The sequence below is a fragment of the Peromyscus leucopus genome, chromosome 16_21 (genome assembly GCF_004664715.2).
Source record: "Peromyscus leucopus breed LL Stock chromosome 16_21, UCI_PerLeu_2.1, whole genome shotgun sequence".
NCBI lineage: Eukaryota > Metazoa > Chordata > Mammalia > Rodentia > Cricetidae > Peromyscus > Peromyscus leucopus.
In genome coordinates this window covers 35,998,746-36,020,235 of record NC_051084.1, presented here as the reverse complement: position 1 = coordinate 36,020,235, position 21,490 = coordinate 35,998,746, and the positions used below count along the sequence as shown (strand labels likewise).

The following is a 21,490-nucleotide window of genomic DNA, read 5'->3' as shown; positions in this document are numbered from 1 at the left end:
TGTCACTGAACGTGAGTGAGCACTGTCCTCGCGTCGCGTGCTTGTTTCGAAGGGTGCACGTCCTCACGGCTCTTGTCCATCTTTAAGCAGTTCTTTTGTGTGTGTGTGTGTGTGTGTGTGTGTGTGTGTGTGTGTGAGAGAGAGAGAGAGAGAGAGAGAGAGAGAGCTTCATATGGAGCCGTGGGATTTAGTGCCTCTTTGGTAGGTCAGGATTAAACAGGATAATACATGACAGATTCCTGGCTGTCAGGAGATCCACCCATCGGCCCCCCTCCACCATGTGCTTCTGCCGCTCCCATTGGCCCAGAAACAATGGTGCCAACCCACCGTTGCCTGAAACCATTGGATCTGTAGACCAGCATGAACCTGTCTTCCGGGTCTGTTGACTACCCAGGTATTTTGTTATTCTTAAGATACAGCAAGTTGTTTACATACCTGTGCTAATGGGCTGCCTACACTGCCTTGTTTCATGCCCACCCTCCCATCCTCCACCTCCAAGATGTCCCACACGAGCCTGGGAGCTCACTCACACCCCTGCCAAGCTGACCAGGGTCATCAGCAGTGGTCTGATTATCAGTACCACCAACCTTAGCAACCTTCAGCTCCTTTGTGTTCACTGTGTAATAGGACCGTCTACACGTCTTAAAGGCCCGTTCAGTTTTCAAAGGATGCTGCCCACCCTAGCTGCTTGTTCTGCCAGCTGTGCACATCTGCATTGTCTGCTGGCTGTCCTTGCAGGCGACCAGCTGGGGCCTGTCATTGTCTACGAGCCCAAGGCAGGGGGGAATAGAGGCAAAGGGTGGGTGAGGTAGAGCCTGTCCTGTGGGAATGGGCCTGGGCTTGGCCCGTGGCAGCTGTGGCCGGCAATGGATTCATGCCCAGTTCCCTCTTTTTCCTATTGGAGCCGTCTCTCACTCACATTCCTTTGGCCCAGGCTGCTGGGAGGAGGCCTGGGAAACTTCAGTGTGGAGGCTAGCAGCTGGAGGGGCTGCTGAAGAAGAGAGAGAGAGTGAGTTCTTTTTCTGTGGCCCATCGGCTGGGGTCCACCGAAAAGCCCTGCTTTGTGAGCTACCTGACTTCCTATTCGGGAATGTAAAGGTTCATTCTTTGTACCTTTGAGGGGTGGGGGATCGAGCAGTGTCTCCAGAGCCAGGGAGACAGGCTCTTATACACAGGTGCGGGGCGGTCACCAGGACAGTCAGGAGGCTCCTGGGAGTTTTCAAGGATGCTGAGGCTAAAGAAAACAGGGGGCCTTTTCCGTATGGGACAAGAACTGTCAATAGTAGGAGAAGGTTCTCGAAGGGCAGAGGAGATGGTCAGTTTCTCCCTAAGTACCCGGGACAAGAGATAGCTCCGGGGAAGGATCCCCTATAGACAGTGTTGGGAGGCATAAGGAGAGTCTCCTTGGGCACTGTGAGCTCTAGGTCGGGCCTCAGGACTGCAGACTGATTTGCCTGCCTTTGTGCTGACCCCCACTGTTCACACCTCTGGGGGGCCATGGCAGTGAATAAAGGGTGGTGTGGGGCTGAGGGGTGGGATGGTGTGGTCGGGAGCAGACAGGTACCCATGATTCGCAGCTGGGAGAGCTGCCATGTTTTAGGCTACCCAGTGGGCGATCTCCCGAGTGTAAAAGGGTGCAGGGGAGCCTACCAGGACCCCTACCCATAGTCCTCTCTGTGCCATGTGTGATGCCTGTGGCCACAGAGTCCCTAGAAACTCCCATGACCCCCTCTGCCATGTCTGCACCTCTCTGTGGGATACCCAGCCTCCTTTTTTTCCCCGGCAGACCCCAGGCCTCACGCCATCCCCCAGTTCTTCAACCGTAGCCATAGCCCCTTGAATGTGAACCTCAGCCTGGCCAGACCCATTTCCTTCTGGGATGCCTAGCTTTCTGTGGGTGAGAAAGCGCCGCCCCCTCTCCCAAAGGCGGCCACGGACGCCCGATCAGATGTTGGCGTGGGGTGCTGTGGCCGCTAATCTCTTTGAACACTTCATCGGGTGGAAGCTCACCTCGTTTGCATGTCTCTGGCCTCATTCTAGGAAACTCACGGGTAGGATGTCTTCCTGTGTGCCTGCCCTGGCAGAATGACGCAGAGGGGATGAGTACGGCCTCGGGCCCATTCCTGTCCCAGCCCTCTCCACCCAGCTTCATCTCCTACTCTCTGAGCCTAGACGTCCTGAACCAACATCACCTCTGTGGGCAGCTATCCTTTCCTGACTGTACCCCATGTCACCCCATGATAAGTGCTCTAAGGCTGAGCTACACTTCAGTCCCTCAGCCCTTTTTCTTCCTTTTTTAAAAAATTATTTTCCCAACATGTTCAGGGCTTTAATATATATATATATATATATATATAATATTAAATTAAATATATATTTAATATATATAACTTATTTTCATGTATATGGATATCTTGCCTGCATGTATGTGTCTGTGCACTACATGTGTGTATGGTGTCTATAGAGTCCAAAAGAGGGTGTCAAGTCCCCTGGGACAGTTGTGAGCTGCTGTGTAGGTTCAGAGAATTGAACTCAGGTCCTCTGGAAGAGCAGCCAGTGCTCTTAACCTCTGAGCCATCTCTCTAGCCCCCCTCTTAGTGGCCAGTGCAGTCTGCTCTCCCCACCACCCTCGGGGTGGTCCTGACTTAGTTTCCCAGGCCCCTTTCCTCTCTCCTCCGCTTGGCTCTAGTTACCTCTTTAGAGCACACAGGGAACAGAGATGGGCCCAGGAGGCTCTGGGAGAAGCCTCTCTAAGTAGCTGGAGCTGGTCTTTACAGAGTTTCTCTGTGTGGAACCCACAGCGTCAGCAGAGCTAGGTGCCTCTGAGAGTCTGTGTCTGTAGCCATGATGGGGATTGCTTCTTCTTCTTCCTCTTCTTCCTCTTCTTCTCCTCCTCCTCCTCCTCTTCTTCTTTCTTCTTTCTTCTTTTTCAGAGCCGAGGACCGAACCCCGGGGATTGCTTCTTAATGTGTTTCCTGCCCCTCTGAACTGTGTGTCCTCTTCCCCCGCAGGTCTGGGGTCCTGAGGCGGCTGGCGGACTATGGGTACAACAGCAAGCACGGCCCAGCAGACAGTCTCGGCGGGCACCTCCTTAGAGGGCCTGCAGGGCGGCAGCGCCATGGATGGCAGGCATTCCCTCAGCGTGCAGTCTTTCCACACCACAAGCCTGCACAATAGCAAGGCCAAGTCCATCATCCCCAACAAGGTGGCCCCTGTTGTGATCACGTGAGTATCGGGGGACACGGGATCATGTTCCTGGAAGACGTGGCCTTGGGAGGGTGGGGAACCTGTGTGCACTTAATGCTCACAGACAAAGGCTTCCAGTTTTGTAGCTGAAAACACCAAGTCTCACCCAGAGAGGTTAGGCAGTATTTCTGGAATCACACAGCAAAGCAGCTTGTAGGGCTGAGTCTCTTGTGAGTCTCTGGTTCTTTGTTGTTTACCCATGTGCACAGTGCCAGAAGCCTGGGGAAGGAAGACTGGCCAAAGGAACATCCTTTTTACTACTCCCCCTCTCCCCCCCCCTTTTTTTTTCAAGACAGGGTCTCACTATGTAGCCTGAGCTGGCCTAGGACTTGCCATGTAGACCAGGCTGTCCTTTATCACAGAGATCCACCTGCCTCTGGCTCTCAAGTGCCATGATGCCCCATAGTAGCTCTTTTTTTTTTTTCATGCATGGCCCTGGGCTGGAAAGCTGGGAGCTCCTCCTCCATGCTCCAGCCCTGGCCTTCAGGAACACTGAGCGAGGAGGCAGAGGTTCGCTCTTGTTAGCATGCTTTCAGCAACCTGGACACAGAAGCATCCAGGAGGGCCAGGAAGGACGGACATCTGTGTGTGTGTGGATGAAGGAGTGGGTACTTGTGGGAGCTAGAGACAGGAGCATGCAGAGACCCTGGGTCTGCCTCCTGGGGAGCCAGAAGCCTTATTCTTCTCATCACACCTGTCCACCATGCTTCCTCATCTCTGGACCTTCCTGGAATGCAGGAAGAAGGACATGGGGCTCTAAGAATTAAATACATTCCACACATGAATTCGGCAGAGCCCTGGGAGATGGGATTTCTGTGTAAAGAAGACCAGGGGTGGAGTGATCAGGCCGCTAGCCCCAGGGCTTGGCAGACAAGCAGTAATTACCATCAATTACTGTGTTTGGGATGAAGGCAGAAAAGAAATGTCACACAAAAGTGACTGGACAGACAGTGAAAGTTAGTTTGGGTTGCTGGGTGGTGGAGTGGTGCATGCCTTTAATTCCAGCATTTGGGAGGCAGAGGCAAATGGATCTCTGTAAGTTCAAGACCAGACTGGTCAGCATAGCTAATTCCAGGACAGCCAGGGCTACAGAGTGAGACTGTATCTTTAAACAAACAAACAAATAGAGAAGGAAAGAAAGAAAGAAGGAAAGAAAAAGAAAAAGAATGAAAGAGAAAGAGAAAGAAAGAAAAAGAAAGAGAAGGGAAGAAAAAGAGAAAGAAAGAGAAAGAAGGAAAAAAGAAAAAGAGAAAAAGAAAGAGAAAGAAAGAAGGAAAGAAAAAGAAAGAGAAAGAAAGATAGAAAGAGAAAGAGAAAGACAGAAAAAGAAAAAGACAGGAAGAAAGGAAGGAAGAGAGAAAGAAAGAAAGAGGCAATTTGGATGTTGAAAGCAGCCTTGGGAAAAGCAGGTCTGGAGCCTGGGTTCTGCCTCTTTGTTCTTTCTCTGGCCTCAGTTTCCTTAACAGCATAAACAGAGATGACAGGGGAAATGTGGGACTGGGTCAGGTGACTCAGACAGTTACTGGCTACCTGAAAATGTCCGGCAGGAATGGGCTGTGCTTGCGGCCCTCCTTGGGTTGCAGACTGAGGTGGAAGGGACCTTACAGATCATTCAGTAGAGGCACCAACTACTGCATCCTGCAGGCCAAATCTGGCCCACCACTTACTGATGTAAATAAAGTTTTATTGGTCCACCGTTAGGCCCATCCATTTGTACATCACCTGTTGATATCTGGTGCTTCAGTGGCAGGATTGCCAGGCTGGAGCAGAGCCTGTATGACCCACAAAGCCAGAAGAAATGATGGCTTTCAGTCCTTTGCAGGAAAGGTTTGCAGAGCCCTGGTCACGGCAGATGGATGGGAAAACTGAGTTAGACGGGAAAATGGGTTTCAGGGAGGCAGAGGGTGGGCCACTGTGAAGGGTTAATAAGGTAGAGGCAGAGCAGGAGCCAGGTCCCTCCGGCTCATGCCACTGTCCCCCACCCGTTTACCCACTACTTCCTGCAGGCAGCTGTTTTGTATGGAGCCCCCCAGCAGGAGAGCCTGAGCTCTGGCAGGGAGGTCTCCTGCACTGGGTCGGTGGCAGTGTGGCTTTGCGTCTTGAGCACACAGACATCCCGCTTTAGTCATTGCGCCTTTACCCAGCCTCCTGTCTACAGAAATCATCACGGGCTTCTTTAAACAGCTGGTGTGTGTGGGCAGGCCTGTTGTGCGTGATAATTAGGCCTGAGGAATTGAAACACCTGTAAACAGCCAGGGTCGGGACTCACAGAGTTTGTGGCCTGAACCCCACTGGACTCTAGGATTGGAAGTGTGGGGACTGTGTTCCAAGTCACAGCCTGAGGGATAGGCCATCCAATGTCAGTGTCTTCATCAGAGTCCAGGGTAGATTACCATAACAAAGTATTGCCCATACAGAATGCTTGAATCAAGACGGATACTCACCTCTCATTTGGGTGTCCAGGCTGGTATGGCAGACCGTGACCATGCAGGGTACCCCAGCGTTTTACATCAGCATGTGCCTCTGTCTTTTGGGACAACTGTTCTACTTCTGCCGGGGGGTGGGGGTGGGGTGGGGTGGAGGAGCAAAAGACACACTTAGAAGGCATCCCCCCTTTGGGAGTGGCCCAGAATTTGCCCCACCTCACTCCCAGGCATCTCATTGGCCAGAGCTTAATCACAGGAAGACAGCTAGCTGCAAGGGAGGCTGGGAAATGTAGTCTGCAATGGGGAGGGGGGTCGCCCAGGTCTCCGTCTCAGTTCCGGTGCTCTGTGTGTGGTGAGGATGGAGGGGCAGCCGCATGGGTGGGGGTGAGATGGCTTGGCCGTGGGTTCTGGTGGCAGAGTCAGGGACCGACCCCAAGGCCGCCTGACTCAGTTCTCACTGTGCCCCTGCCAGGTACAACTGCAAGGAGGAGTTCCAGATCCACGATGAGCTGCTCAAGGCCCATTACAGGATGGGCAGGCTCTCCGATGCCACCCCTGAGCACTACCTAGTGCAGGTGAGGGCAGCCCTGCCCACCCACCCCACCCCACCCCACCCCACCCCACCTCCTCACCGCCTTCTCCACTTCCACCTGCTCTGGCTCTGTCTCTCAGTCCTTCTTTGGAACTCGGGGCCTTTCATAAGCTAGGCAAGTGTTCTCCCACTGAGCCGTGCCCCAGCCCCTCAGCTCTTCTTAACCACTCATGCCGTCTTCTCGCTCGCCCTTCAGGGGTCCTGGCCCCAGACTCTAGCTCCTGCTCCCCTTCCCTGCCCCGTCTGGTAGTCTCCATCTTCTTGTAGACCGGTGGTTCTCTACCTTTCTAATGCTGCGACCCTTTAATACAGTTCCTGATGTCGTCGTTGTGCTGACCCCCCAACCATAACATTTTCATTGCTACGTCAGGGCTGTAATTTTGCTGCTGTTAGGAATCATAATTCGCCTGTGGAGAAGAAGGCCCAGCAAAGGGGTCTCGACCCATAGGTTGAGAACCGCTGTGAAACTTTCAGCGTTTTAGGATTTATTGGAGTTTGCTCCTTCTCCCCGCCCCCCCCCCATGTCTCATGGGGGTAAAAAGTCCAGAGACCTGCTGTTTTAAAAATCTGTTGTTTGGGCCAGCCTGGGCTACCAAGTGAGCTCCAGAAAAGGCGCAAAGCTACCCAGAGAAACCCTGTCTCGAAAAACCAAAATAAATAAATAAATAAATAAATAAATAAATAAATAAATAAATAAATCTGTTGTTTGGTACTGTTGTCCTGTGATCAGCGGTGGGGGAGCCGTGTAGGACTGGCTAGCTACTGGGTGACTGGCTGGCTGGCTGGCTACCTGATAATCATTGTGGACGTTTCTGGTTTGTCTGGGAGCACAGGCCTCACTCACTCCTTGTCTGTCAGGCAGGGGTCACAGGAGATGGCTCAGGATTCCGGTCTGCCCAGGAATGAACTCTTGACCAGCTAGGTTTCTGGTCTTTTCTCTGTAGTCACTCTGTGTCGTTTCACCCGGGTCTGGGATCCTTGGAACTGGTAGGAGCTCCCAGGAGGAGCTGGCCTAGTGATCTTCTGGCTCGATCCAGACATGACCCTTTTCCCATGAGCCTTGCTACGAGCTCAGGGTGTCCTGTTGTCCTCCAGGGGACCTGCAGGCCCCCGCTTTGGGGCCAGCCTTGGCTTGCATTTCTAACCTCTGCTCTCTTCAAGGCCTGGCTGGTGCCAGGGCCACCTTCTAGGTGAAGCCTGAACCAAACACCGCTGCTGTCACAGATGTCTGTCCCGTGAACAGGAAGTAGCTTGAGGGCCACGTTCTCACCCCCACCCCAGTTCCTCCCTCCCTGTCCCCCAGAGCCCAGGACAGCGTTCTGCCTGGAGAGAAACCCTTGCATCCCTGGTTGATCTGCTGTGATTCTCTCTGCCAGGGCCGCTATTTCCTGGTGCGTGACGTCACTGAGAAGATGGACACGCTGGGCACCTTGGGGAGCTGTGGGGCTCCCAACTTCCGGCAGGTGCGGGGCGGACTCCCTGTGTTTGGCATGGGACAGCCCAGCCTCCTGGGGTTCAGGAGGGTCCTGCAGAAACTCCAGAAGGACGGGCACAAGGTGAGCTTGCTTTACCCCAGGCTGGCCCTTGATGGCAGGAGGTGACTTCCGGGGCTCTGGAGTGCCTCACCTGGGGCTGGGAAGGGAGGGTGGCCTAGGCCTAGGCTCAACCTTCAGGCAGAAACTGGAGAGTGTTTATTACATTGTCCTGTTGGTAGTGGGTGGCGGGGTGTGGGGGTGGGGGAGCAGGGGGGTGGGACTGCCCAAGGTCAGAAGCCTCTTGTACACCCCCCACTCCTGAGAGCCTTGGAGGAAGTGAGAGGTGACAAGAGAGCCATTTTCCAACTCCAGAGACTGCCACATAGTGGTCTTAGCTGACACCTAAATCTGTCAACTCTGTAAAAAAAAAAAAGAGGGGGGGCCCATTTTACAGAGCAGGACACTGAGGTCCTGAGAGGAAAAGTGGCATTGTTCAAGGTCACATGGCTCCTGTGTGGTACCTGAAGGCTCCTGTGTGGTACCCCAGGCAATTGGACCCCAAGTGCCTGCTTTCACACGCTTCCTCTCACCTCCCTGAAGAAGGTGGGATAAGGCCAAGGGGTTGGTTGCTGTGACCCCAGATTCCTCAGCTGTGGCAGTGACCGTGTTGGCCTGGGATGAGGCTGAGTGGGCCGAGTCAGAAAGAAGGACAGGGGGGCTGTGTGCCAGGCAGGTCCTGGCTTCTCAGTGTGACCCCAGCTCACTGGAGATGGCTCTCGCTGCTGTAGCTCGGCCACTGGCTGACTGCTTGGTGGAGGGGCCATTTCTCCCTGTTCTTTTTTGGGGTCTTTATCAGGCTCTGATATACGCAGGACTCTGTGCTAGGTATTGGGGGCCTGTGGAAAAGGCCAGAATGCGATTCTGCCAGAATGTGATGTGTAGTCCACCCAGAGAGAAAAGACAGACCGACGGACATGTTAATGGGTTAAAAGGCAACAGAACTTGCTTGGAGATGGAAAAGACAGTCGGCCTGACAGGAGAATGGATTCTTGCTTGATTGAGGGGAGTGGGGGGTGGGGCAGGGCAGGCTGTGGCGGCGATTAGACGGAACTTCAGTTTCTTTAGGGTTCCTGTTGAAGGGACGGGTCCGGTGCCTCACCCTGGAGGAGGGAGGAACTATCTGGATAAAGGCCTAGCGGCTGGACCCGGGACGGGCGTCTGTCGGTGCATACAGGGGCAATGGTTTCTCCTCGACAGGAGTGCATCATCTTCTGCGTGCGGGAGGAGCCGGTGCTGTTCCTGCGTGCCGAGGAGGACTTCGTGTCCTACACGCCCCGAGACAAGGAGAGCCTTCGTGAGAACCTCAGGGGCCCTGGGCCGGGGGTCAAGGCTGAGAGCCTGGAGCTGGCCATCCGGAAAGAGGTGAGGGCCCGTGGGGGTGCCGACCGACATGATGAGGGCGCTTCTCCCTCGCTGGCCTCCGATGTCTGAGCGGGAGACTCCAGCCTGCTCTCCAGACATGCCCCTGCAGCCGTTCTGGCTGTGGGAGCCACTCAGCCTTTGCCGGCCCACACTGCCCGGCTTTTGTGCCCTGCTTGGGTGAGCGGTTGGCTGCCCGGTTGACCTCTTGTTCCCAGCTGGCCTATTTCGGTCCCTCTCTCCCCATGCCCCTCCTTCAAGCCCCAATCCTGGTTTAGGGAGGGGTCCGGTCTGGTAAGGAGAGATCTAGGGGTAGGACGCCCGTGGCTGAAGTTTGGCTACTCACTGGTCACGTGGGGTCCTAAGGAGTCATTTGCTGGGCCTGTCTCTGAGATTCTGGGGCCTCCTCTTCTCTTCCCACACAAAGCCTTGGGAGGGGCCTCTGAGACACGGATAACTACCACCACAGAGGTATATGAATGGAACGTGGGGTCACAGTGCTTCAGAGATAGATGTATGTGGTGAAGTCCAGGCCTTGCTGGGGGACCAGCCTCTCCTTGCCTCTCTTACTTCTGCTTCAGCTGGCTGAGCTTCACCCCGTCCTGGGATTCAGGTGGCTTGGTGCGTTTCTGCTGCCCCCCTGGGCAGAGCCTTCCGGCTGACCTCCATGGAGGTCATGGTCAGCCCATGCAGGTCTGGCTGCCCTCAGGCCTCTGATCTCTGAAGACAGGACAGAATGCCTCAGGCCATATGACTCTCCTCTTGAAGGGAAAGAAACCTGTGTATAGCCTCTGTGTGGCCTGGTCACCAGAGCTGGGCAGGGACAATCAGGGCGGCCTAGCAAGCTCGGGTCACACCCCTCTGATGCCTGCATCTCACTCTAGATCCACGACTTTGCCCAGCTGAGAGAGAACACGTACCACGTGTACCACAACACAGAGGACCTGCGTGGGGAGCCGCGCACCGTGGCCATCCGAGGTGAGGATGATGTGCACGTGACCGAGGAGGTGTATAAGCGGCCGCTGTTCCTGCAGCCCACCTACAGGTACCCGGAGCTGATGTCCTCTCTGGGCTGGCTCTCCAGCTGCCGCCTCAGTTTCCCCATCTGCCCCTCAGGCCTGTGCTTGGGGATGAGGGCATGAGCTGTTACCCAGAGTCGTTGCCTGGCTTATGGGGCCGTTCTCCTCTCCTGGCAGGTATCACCGTCTCCCCCTGCCAGAGCAAGGGGCCCCCCTGGAAGCCCAGTTTGATGCCTTTGTTAGTGTCCTCCGGGTAAGTGGGGCTGAGGGGAGTTCTGAACAGGTGGCACTCGTTGGTCCCCATGGAGATGCTCAAGGTCGGGGGTGACCTCTGGCTATCTCTGTGGACGTTTCCATCTGTGATGTATATAGGGTCCAGTATTGTTGGGGTGTGGGGTGGTGTCTGTGTCCTTACGTGGGCATGTATGTATGCCTCCTTCTGCCGTGTGTGTACACGCGTCTGTGTGTGCACACGCACACCTGAGTACACGTGCCACAGTTCTCTAATGCCAGAGTCTAGCACTAACGCCTGGAGGACCCAGTTCTGGCCACGGCTTGGCTGCCCTCTCGCCGTGTGGTGTTGGAGACCCTTCCTTCTCTGTCAAGCTTGAGAGGCTTGTTTGTTGATATTTACTGGGTACGGGAGGGAGCCTTTCTGTCCCAACCCATTTTGGGATCGTGCCCTAATTTGTCTTACATGGGGAGGGGCGCCAGGTCAATGTAGGGCCTGAGATCCTGGGAGTCGCTCCTATTCCAGACCCCGTGGGATTCCTGGCCTGTGCTCTGAGTTCCCTTGAGGCCGGGCAGGGGCAGGACCTGAGGCCCTGGGAGCAGATGGATCAGATCTGGCTGCGGGCTTGACATCAGCGGCCATGCTTCTCGTCTGACCCTCCCGCTTGCCTGGGGCCTCGGTCTCAGGGTTTTCCCATCGCACTCTCGCCTGATAGTCGTTTGTGTTCCCTCCCGCAGGAGACCCCCAGCCTCCTGCGGCTCCGAGACACCCACGGCCTTCCCCCTGCCCTTCTGTTCAGCTGCCAGTCAGGTGTGGGCAGGACCAACCTGGGCATGGTCCTGGGTACTCTTGTGCTGTTCCACCATGGGAGAGCCACCTCCCAGCCAGAGTGAGTGGCCGGGGTCCAGGCAGCTGAGGGGTTGGAAGGACAGACAGGAGAGGAGAGGGCCAAGCCATCTCCAGGATGATGGGGCCGCATCCGGAAGAACAGGCATGGTTGCCTCATTTGCCACAGATTTGCCTGGTGTGCTGGAGAGGCACTGGACCCTTCTGGGCCTTCCTTCCCCGGGGAAATTCAGAAGGAGCCTGTAATCTGATGCCTCCGGTGGCTGATGGGTGGCAGAGGGCTGCGTGGCTGTCCCTCATCAGGCTCCTGACTCTCACCTTGTCAGGGCTGCCTCCTTGCTGACCAAAGCCCTGCCCATGGAGCAGTTTCAAGTGATTCAAGGCTTCGTCAGCATGGTGCCCCAGGGGAGGAAGATGGTAGAGGAGGTGAGTGAGAGGATGGGTCAGGATAGTGTGTGTGTGTGTGTGTGTGTGTGTGTGTGTGTGTGTGTGTGTGTTGGGGTGTCTCTTCCTCCCCCACTCGCCTTCTGACAGTCCCCTCCTTTTCTGGCCCTAGGTGGATCGGGCTGTCACCGCCTGTGCAGAGCTGCATGACCTGAAGGAAGAGGTCCTAAAGAACCAGAGGAAGCTGGAAGGCATCCGGCCAGAGAGCCCAGCGCAGGTGAGGCCAGGAGGAGCATGCTGGACTCTGCCCGGGACTGGGATTTTTCAGTCTGATGGTTCCTGGCTGCTGCTTCTCCGCCCGTAGTTTCTGGAGGGGGTGGGGCAGGCAGCTGGACCGGCGGGAAGGACGAGGAAGAGGAAGTTTATTTTTTCTGAGCAGGTCTCTTGGCTGCAGAATAAACAGCATGGACAGAGGGGCCTGCTGAGACCTCTGGACGCAGACATTTCCCAGATCATCACCATCAGTCAGCTTCACGTTAGGGTGATGAGAAACCTGGGCCTGAGACCAGGAGCTTGTGAAAAGGAAAGGCTAGCCTGGGGTGCCGCAGGCTGGTGGTCTCCACACTGCTGCTGAGACAGGAGGACCGAGTTCGAGGGCAGCCTGGGCTGCATGGTGTGTTTCAGTTCAGCAGAGAGAGAAGGGGGAGAGAGAGAGAGAGAGAGAGAGAGAGAGAGAGAGAAAGAGAGAAGAGGCAGGCGGATCTTTGTGAGTTCAAGGCCAGCCTGGTCTACAGAGTGAGATCCAGGAAAGGCGCAAAGCTACACAGAGAAACCCTGTCTCGAAAAAAACCAAGAGAGAGAGAGAGAGAGAGAGAGAGAGAGAGAGAAAGAAAGAGGAGAAGGGAGGGGAGAGAGCGCCCACGGCTCATTGGTTCTGTTCTTCTGGCCCGCACATTGTGGAGGGACAACACTTCTCACACCATGGCCAGGGGACACAAAGGAAGAGGCAGCCAGCACCCTGCAGCCCCCTTTGAGAGCACATCTCCAGTGACCGGAAAAAGCTCCCGCCAGGCCCTGCCCCTTAAGGAACCCGTCACCTCCCCACGGTGTCACCCCAGGACCCAGCCTTTAATTCAGGGACCTCTGGGGGACTTTGGGGATTCACGCGGGAGGTCTTCGGACAAAGGCAACTTGTGGAGCTTCCCTGGGGGAACGGGGCCGCGACCATCCCTCAGCTTCAGGAGGAGTGCGGGGCTGGCCCGCCGCAGCCCCTGTCCCCAGCTCTGCGGAGAAGAGGGGGCCGACAGTGTTTGTGTACAGTGTACGGGAAGAATCCTACCATCTTTTCTTTCTTTAACACTTAAAAAAAGAAAGTCCGCGAGGGCTGTGTCCCATGATGGGGAAACTGAGAAACTAGAAACAGGAAAAGCGGCGGCGGCGGCAGCTGCCCGGGCATTCTCTTTCGCTACGTTTGTGATTCTCGAGGTAGCCGCGCCTCGTTTTAATGTGAATCCTTGGGGTTTTTGTCACGGAGAAGATTTTTTAATGGCTCTGTCACCGAAACTCATGGCCGGGTCAGCCTGCCTCGGCCTACCGAGTCAGTGTGTGTGTGTGTGTGTGGGGGGGGCTTCCGATCCAGCGGCCTGGTGTCACTTACAGGGGTGGGGACTGCTCTGTGCCTTCATGTCCCTGTGTGAGAAGTGGGGCAAGTGATGATAAGTAGCCAAGTAGCCGGGAGGACTGTTGGGGTCATGTGAGGAAAGATGCATGAAGAGGGCCGAATGTCACCTGCTGCCGTCACCAGACAGGTCCCAGTTGCTGTCACAGGAGCTGCTTCAGGACCCCATCCTGCCTCAGGACCCCATCCTGCCACGGCTTTCCCCTGGGGCAGTTTCATCTTGCAACATTGTTTTGATTTCCCTCTGGCATCTGCAGTGGGGGTCATCAAAGACCAGCCTTATCTCCTAGTCTAGACCAGGGGTCAGGGGTCATCAGAGCTTGGCTCAGGGCCCCCGGGGCTCATGCTGTCATGCTGCCATGGCAACACAGAGGGGCATGACTGAGACTGTGGCCCACCCCTCCCCCCATCTAGCATACTCACTCAACAGCTTTGTTTTTGTTTGTTTTGTTTGAGACAGGGTTTCTCTGTGTAGTTTTGGTGCCTGTCCTGGAACTCGCTCTGTAGCCCAGGCTGGCCTCGAACTCACAGAGATCCGCCTGTCCCTGCCTCCCGAGTGCTGGCATTAGAGGGGTGCACCACCACCGCCTGGCTTGCGTTCCTGATTCCCTCAAGAAAGGGAAAGGATGTTGGTGCTGGCTTCTATAGCACAGCACAGGGGAAATGGAATGTGATGTGGGTGAGGAGTCGCCCTGTTGTCTGCCCCTCACCCTTGTCCCGTCCCAGGCCTGGGAACCCCGTCTGGAGAGGCAGCATTTGCACCCGGGCCACCCTGGCTCAGTGTGGTCACCACAGAGTTCTGTGCTCCCGATAAACCACGGCAAATGGGATAGACATGGGGAAGGACTTCCAGCCTGGCAGAACTGCCATGGAGCTAGAGAGCGTGCTCCTTCTGGGATTTTCTACTCTTCTACACACAGCTGGAGGGCAGCTCCACGCTTAACACCCCATGTCTCCCTCCCTTCCCCCGCCCCCCCCCATCCTTAGCAAAGTGGCACCCAGCATGCTGTCCAGCAGAGGGCGCTGCGGAGCCTGGAGCTGTACTTCTACCTGGTCCTGTTTAACTACTATCTGCATGAGCAGGTGGGCCTGAGGCAGCACCCAACTTCCCACCCCAGCAACAGGGACCCCACGGGGTGGGGAATGGCGTGGTATTGTGTGTGTTGGTCCCCGAGGAAGGTTGGGAGGGGCCAGAAGGGGTCCAGATGAGTATTGTTTCTGCCCCTACCCCATGGCCCCTTTTCCTTCCCATCCCAGGCCTAGACTCCATCTTGGTCAGGGCGGTGAACATCCTGGTCCTCCCTCAACCTACTTGTTTCCCCCCTGGACCACAAGGATACCCCAATTTTGGGGCTCCCTTTCTGTGGTTAGGCAGGGAGGGCTCAAGATGGCCCCACGCCCCTCAATGCCCCGTCTCTCCTGGCCTTGGGCCGCAGTACCCGCTGGCCTTCGCCCTCAGTTTCAGTCGATGGCTGTGTACCCACCCTGAGCTGTACCGTCTGCCCGTGATGCTGAGTTCAGTGGGGCCCGTGGCCCCTGGGGACCTCATCGCCAAGGGCTCCCTGGTGAGTGGCTGTGTATCTGGGGAATGGGCTGGGCTGAGGACTTCTAGATTCCCGTAGGGCTTGGGAAGCATTGCCGGGGGTGGGGGGTTGGGGTGGGGTGGTGGTGGGGGGCTGGTGGGAGTCTCGCGGGAGCAGAATGTGCCGCGTTCGGGCGCCATGTTCGGGCTGTGGTTCCAGCACTGTTTCCTTAGTCTCAAAGCCCAGAGCTTTGACAACAGAGTCAGATTGGACTGTCAGATATCAGAGCTGGGGGGCTGGAGAGATGGCTCAGAGGTTAAGAGCACTGGCTAATCTCCCAGAGATTCTGAGTTCAATTCTCCATCAACCACAACCGTCTGTAATGAGATCTGGCGCCCTCTTCTGGCCTGCAGGCAGAACACTGTATACATAATAAAAATAAATAAATCTTAAAAAAAAAAAAAAAGATATCAGAGCTGGCGCTCTCTGGAGTGTGTGCATCATCACATCCCTGCCAGGGCACCAATAAGGCTGCGGGTGTCCAGCCATGTACGCCCTGCACCCAGCAGGACACTGTTCCCACCCCACACTTGCCCACTGAGGCTGGATATGGTTGGTAACTGTGGACTTCAGCCTTGGTGTCCTTCCTCCAGGAAGCAGACGATCTTGTTTCCCCGGATGAGCTCAGCACCGTCAGAGAGATGGACGTCGCCAACTTCCGGCGTGTACCTCGCATGCCTATCTACGGCACCGCCCAGCCCAGTGCCAAGGTGCCCGCTCCCCAGGCCCAGGTCCAAACATGGGGCAGGGGAAAGGCTAGCCCTGGCCCTGACGGCCCCTCATCCCCCAGGCCCTAGGCGGCATCCTGGCCTACCTGTCTGATGCCAAGAGGAAACTACGGCAGGTGGTCTGGATCAACCTGAGGGAGGAGGTTGTCCTGGAGTGTGATGGTCACATCCACAGCCTGTGGCCACCCGGACCAACCCTGGCCCCTGAGCAGCTGGAGGTAAGGTTTCTGGCTTTTTACATGGTCTGCATGGGAGGCGCTCTTTGAGAGAGAAGGGGGACGAGGGAGAGCCAGAGGGCCCTTCTTGTGTAGATTGAGAAGCTGGGGCCCAGGCGGGGATGATTCAGGCAGCTGCCGCTCCAGGCCTGTTCCTGTCTTCCCATGTCCCCATACTCCTGTGGCTTTTCTGCCCTCTGGGGTGGTTCCGACCTGAGGTTGGAGCTGGGAAGCCAGCACTAGTCATGGCTCCTGCCTCTCAGGCCTGTCTCAGTGGCCTCTGCCCTCTGTCCTGCCCCTATCCAGGCCCTGGAGGCCCAGCTGAAGGCCTACCTGAGTGCTCCTGCCCCCAACACGAAGAACCCTCCCACCCCCAGGTTCCAGAAGTGCCTGACCACACAGGAGGTCTTCAGCCAGCACCAGGGGCCCTGCCTTGGCCTTACCTACCACCGTATTCCCGTACCAGACTTCTGTGCCCCCCGGGAGGAGGTGAGGGGCCCGGCCTCTGGGGAACCAGAGCAGCTCAACTCTATAATGGGGCCAGGGGGTTGTCTAATGGGGTTCATATGTGGCTTCAGAAGCTTGTTACCGTCGTGTATGTGTGTGTGTGTGTGTGTGTGTGTGTGTGTGTGTGTGTGTGTGCAAGTGCACATGCCCATTCATTGTATATTCTACCTGCATATGCTTTGTGTTGTGGGGCCAGTGTGTGTGTGTCTTGTGTTGCAGGCATGTGTACCATGTGTTACAGGGAACGGGATGTGCTGGAGGGATGGATATATGATGCATGGTGCCCTGGTTGTGCGGGTATAGGTTCCCATGGGGTTCATGGCATCTGTCTTGTGTTTGTGGGCCGTGTGTAGGTGGTGCATCCATGGGGCGGGGCTCATGGAGAAAACCCTGTGGGATCCGGCTGTGTGATTGAGGTGATGTTCATGTGGCGGCTGTCGATCTGTGACAGAAGGGTGTTTGTAGCCGCCTCTGGGGTTTGTCTTACAGGTGTCGGTACATCTGTGGGCTATGTGTGCTTGGCCTGTGTGGCTTGTGGATGTGACTGGGATAGCGTTACTTAGGGCTGTTTCCTTCTGCCTGCGTGGCTCTCCGTGGACTCACGGTTGGTGGCATGCTGCCCCCTGATGGCTGCTCTCTAAGTGTTTGGATGAGCTCAGGCAGGACGTGGTTCCTTCCCAGGCAGGGACTGGGCTGCTGGCTGGAGAACACCTGAGCATGACCCGCCAGGTGGAGAGTTGGCATATTGAAGTGTGTTGTGTCTGCTCATATGCCCAGTCCTGGGTGCCTGGGATGGGGACATACACAGGAATGCATGCAACTTTTCACATACGTGTGGTCCTGTGTGTATAGGGACAAGGTTATGTGTAGGATGGGGCACATGGACACAGAAAACTGGGGTTACCATTTGGGTGGGGGTCAGCCAGTGACACCCCTGAACCCGGACTGTGGTCTCGTCGCCGCAGGACTTTGACCGGCTGCTTGAGGCCGTGCGGGCTGCTCTCTCCAAGGACCCGGACACAGGCTTCGTCTTCAGCTGCCTTAGCGGCCAGGGCCGGACCACCACCGCCATGGTGGTGGCTGTCCTGGCCTGCTGGCACATCGGGGTAGGTGTGGCCTTCCGAGTGAGGTCAGAGGTCATCCCAAGCAAGGGGTGGGGCTGGCTATGGCTAGTGTGGAAGGGCAGAGGTCATGCCTGATGTCATCCTGGGGCCCCTCCCATCGGTCCTGACAGACCCCCCCAGTAGGGGTTCCGGGTGTGGGGAGGTGGTAGATGAGGGAAGAGTCTTCATCTAGGTCTGTCATCCCTCAGGGCTGTCCCGAGGTGGGCGAGGAGGAGCTGGTGAGCGTGCCTGATGCCAAGTTCACCAAGGGCGAGTTTCAGGTGGGTGTGCCCCCTGGGTCTCCGGGAGTGTTATGCGGACTGGAATCTTGGGTTCTGCTGGCGGTTTAGTGGGGGTGGGGCTGGCTTTCTGCTTCCCAGATGGACGGACTCTGCCTCAGTTTGACTCTTGAGCCTCTCTGCACAGGGCCGTAGTAGGCCGGGGCTGGACCCTTCCCTGGCTGGCCAGGGCGCTGGGGTCTTCATAGTGTTGTTGATAACCCACCTCACAGTTTCTTGAGACTCAGCTGTGGCTGGTGCCCCATGCAGGGCTGCAACTTGCTCTGTCCTGCATCCCCCTGCTTCGGCTCAGGGCCCCTGGCTCTCGGACAGCCACTAACATTTCAGATCCAGTTGTCATGTACCATGCACCTGCCACACGCCGTGTGTCGTATCACATGTGTGACTCCTCCCTGCACGCTTGGTCTGTAGCTGACCAGCGAATGGCATCACAGCTATAGTTCCTGTCTGCCTGGTAACTGTGACACCATGCCTGCCACTTGACCTACGGACAGTCCTGCTTCCCTGACCTCTGGGCGAGAGGTCAAGACTGCCAATCCCGTGTGCCTCTGGGCCTTTGGACGTGCTCCTCTTGAGACAACGTCTTTCTCCTGTGGTGAATGCTCAGATTCTTTTTTTCTTTTCTTAGTGTGACAAACTGTGCTAGCAGAAACCAAATCCGAGGCCAGTCGGGTCTATATAGCAGCTTTCCGGCCAGCAGGGGGCTACACAGTGAAACCTTGAGTAAATACATAAGTGTAGCTCAGTGGTGGAGTGTTTGCCCGGCATGTTCAAGGCCCTGCACTGGACCCCTACCACGGCAGTAAATAAGATAGATGCTTGGTGAGCATGGAGGAAGTCCTGGCTTAAGCCCAGCATCACATATCCTGAGTGGGAGTGGTGGCTTATGCCTGTGATCCAGCATCTGGGTGGTAGAGGCAGGAGGATCAGGAGTTCACGATCATTCTCTGCTACCTGCTGAGTTTGAGGACTGTCTGGAACATGTAAAGATCCTGTCTTTTTACATGGGGGGCAGGCAGTTAGATGGCTCAGTGGGTAAACGTCTTGTCCAACAATTAAAAAGTAAGAATAAGATGAATCTTGGTAAGAGACCTCACCCGTGCTTTTGACATACTCTGAGCATTTCGAACCATTAGTACTTCCTGTGGTTCACTGACATTGTCTCCCTAGCTCTCCTAGTTCTCCCCGGCTCTTCTGTTATCTCTCTGGCACTCCCATCATCTGTCTCCCCATCATTTCTCCCATCATCTCCCCATCTCTCCCATCATCTCCCCGGCTCTCCCATCATCTCCCCATCTCTCCATCATCTCCCCATCTCTCCATCATCTCCCCATCTCTCCCATCATCTCCCCATCTCTCCCATCATCTCCCCATCTCTCCCATCATCTCCCCATCTCTCCATCATCTCCCCATCTCTCCATCATCTCCCCATCTCTCCCATCATCTCCCCATCTCTCCCATCATCTCCCCATCTCTCCCATCATCTCCCCGGCTCTCCCATCATCTCCCCATCTCTCCCATCATCTCCCCATCATTTCTCCCATCATCTCCCCATTTCTCCCATCATCTCCCCGGCTCTCCCATCATCTCCCCGGCTCTGCTTGCCAGCACTGTGTGTGCCTTATGTTTCAGGAGCCTGATTTTCCCTGTTGTTAATGTGCTGTGAAAGACTGAGGATTCCTGTCTGTTTCACTAAACTGTGACTGTGACAGGCAGAGGTGACATGACAGTTTAGAGGTTTAGTACTTTTTAAAGTATTTTTGTTGTTGTTGTTGTTTTGACAGGGCCTCACTATGCAGCCCTGGCTGTCCTGGAACTCACTCTGTAGACCAGGCTGGTCTTGAACTCAGAGATCTGCCTGCCTCTGTCTCCTGAGTGCTGGGACTAAAGTTGTGCACTACTACACTTGGCAAAAGATTTTATTTTTTAATTGCATGTACCTGTGTGTCTCTGTGAGGGTATGTCCACATGAGTGCAGGTGCTCCTGGAGGCCAGAAGAGGGCGCTGGATTCCCTGGAACTGGAGTTGCCAGCTGTTGTGAGGCACCTGATGCACTAAACTCAGGTCCTCTATAAGAGCAGTACATGCTCTTAAAGGCTAAGCCATTGCTTTACCCTGATATCCTCTTAAAAGTTATTATTATTTGGGTTTTTTTGTTTTTTGTTTTTTGTTTTTTGTTTTGTTTTTTTTTTTTAGACAGGGTTTCTCTGTGTAGCTTTGGAGTCTGTCCTGGAACTCACTCTGTAGCTGGCCTCCCGAGTGCAGATTAAAGTGGGATTTAAAGGCATGTGCCACCACCGCCTGGCTTAAAAAATTATTTTTGTCAACTTTGGGTGTGATCCCTCAGGAGCTGGCTGCCTATTATTTTTAGTAGTATTACTATTAATTATTGACAAGCCCTGGGGATCTACCTGTCTCTGTTCTCTGCCCTCTGTCATCACTAGAGGTACAGACATGTCCCAGTCTGCCTGGCCTTTTCCATAGGTACTTGGGATAGAACTTGGGTCTTCCACCTTGAGCAGCAAGTACAGTACCAGCCGAACTCTCTCCCCAGGCTCTTGATGGTCTCTCTAAGGATACAAGTCAAGGAAATGAACAAGAGAGATGGACACATTCGGCCTCTTAGGTTTTTTGATCCCTGTGTTAAGAATGGTGGGTACAAGGGATCGTTGATCAAGCGTGAGGACCCGAGATCCAATGACCAGCCCTACGTAAAAGCCAGGCATGGCTGTGTGCGTGTGTAACCCCAACATTGTGCAGGGCAGATAGAAGAGGATCCATGGGGTTTGCTGAAGGCCAGCCTAGGCCCTGGCTCAGTGAGAGGCTCTGTCTCAAAGTATTAAGGTGGAGAGAAAGCAGGACACTCCTTCAGTGGCCTCCATATGTGCCCAGGCCCATGCGTCTGTACACACATGCACTCATATATCACATATACACATCACACGTATGTACACATTTCACACATACACAGCGAGTAAGGTATGCATTGAAATGGACATGTACAGACCCTCAGAACAACTCACAAAATCTTGCTTATGAATGAAAAAAAAAATGTGGATGTGTGGCCTGAGCGATACTGCATCCTCTTACTACCCCAAGCCTGAGAAGCAGGCAGGGGGCTCAGGGCTGAGGATGGCCCTTGGCCTTCCGTCCACTCACCCCTCCTCTGGCCTCAGGTGGTGATGAAGGTGGTACAGCTGCTGCCCGATGGCCACCATGTGAAGAAGGAGGTGGATGCGGCGCTGGACACCGTCAGCGAGACCATGACACCCATGCATTATCACCTTCGGGAGATTATTATCTGTACCTACCGACAGGTGAGCCCTGAACATCCCCCCTCCCCCGGCTCCTGGCTCTCAGGATGGGCTGGGGCTTATGTGGTGGGGGAGGTCACTGGTGCAGGTTTGAGGTGGCAGCGGATCCAGTGGACCCTTCCTCTTTCTTTGTTTCTTTCTTTCTTTGTTTCTTTCTTTCTTTGTTTCTTCCTTCCTTCCTTCCTTCCTTCCTTCCTTCCTTCCTTCCTTCCTTTCTTTCTTCCTTTAAAGATTTATTTATTTATTATGTATACAGTGTTCAGTCTGCATGTACACAAGATCTCATTACAGAAGGTTGTGAGCCACCATGTGGGTGCTGGGAATTGAACCCGGGTCCTCTGGAAGCACAGCCAGTGCTCTTAACCGCTGAGCTCTCTCTCCAGTCCCCTCTTTCTTTCTTTTTGGTCACTTTCCCACCTCTTAG

At 55.2% G+C, this 21,490-nt stretch overlaps 1 protein-coding gene across 2 annotated transcripts in view; it reads left to right on the top strand.

Annotated features, from left to right (window-relative positions):
- Nucleotides 1-21,490, top strand: part of Pald1 (phosphatase domain containing paladin 1) — a 67,755-nt gene that overhangs the window by 27,882 nt on the left and 18,383 nt on the right. For both annotated transcript variants that reach the window (XM_028886167.2, XM_028886168.2), the window contains exons 2-18: nt 3,012-3,225; nt 6,145-6,247; nt 7,641-7,820; nt 8,997-9,161; nt 10,043-10,203; nt 10,355-10,430; nt 11,147-11,298; nt 11,582-11,681; nt 11,812-11,916; nt 14,305-14,400; nt 14,754-14,882; nt 15,494-15,610; nt 15,691-15,846; nt 16,150-16,332; nt 17,316-17,456; nt 17,663-17,734; nt 20,929-21,069. In XM_028886167.2, the coding sequence (XP_028742000.1) occupies nt 3,041-3,225; nt 6,145-6,247; nt 7,641-7,820; nt 8,997-9,161; nt 10,043-10,203; nt 10,355-10,430; nt 11,147-11,298; nt 11,582-11,681; nt 11,812-11,916; nt 14,305-14,400; nt 14,754-14,882; nt 15,494-15,610; nt 15,691-15,846; nt 16,150-16,332; nt 17,316-17,456; nt 17,663-17,734; nt 20,929-21,069 (2,262 nt within the window). In that variant the 5' untranslated portion in view covers nt 3,012-3,040. The remainder of the gene's footprint in view (nt 1-3,011; nt 3,226-6,144; nt 6,248-7,640; nt 7,821-8,996; nt 9,162-10,042; nt 10,204-10,354; nt 10,431-11,146; nt 11,299-11,581; nt 11,682-11,811; nt 11,917-14,304; nt 14,401-14,753; nt 14,883-15,493; nt 15,611-15,690; nt 15,847-16,149; nt 16,333-17,315; nt 17,457-17,662; nt 17,735-20,928; nt 21,070-21,490) is intronic.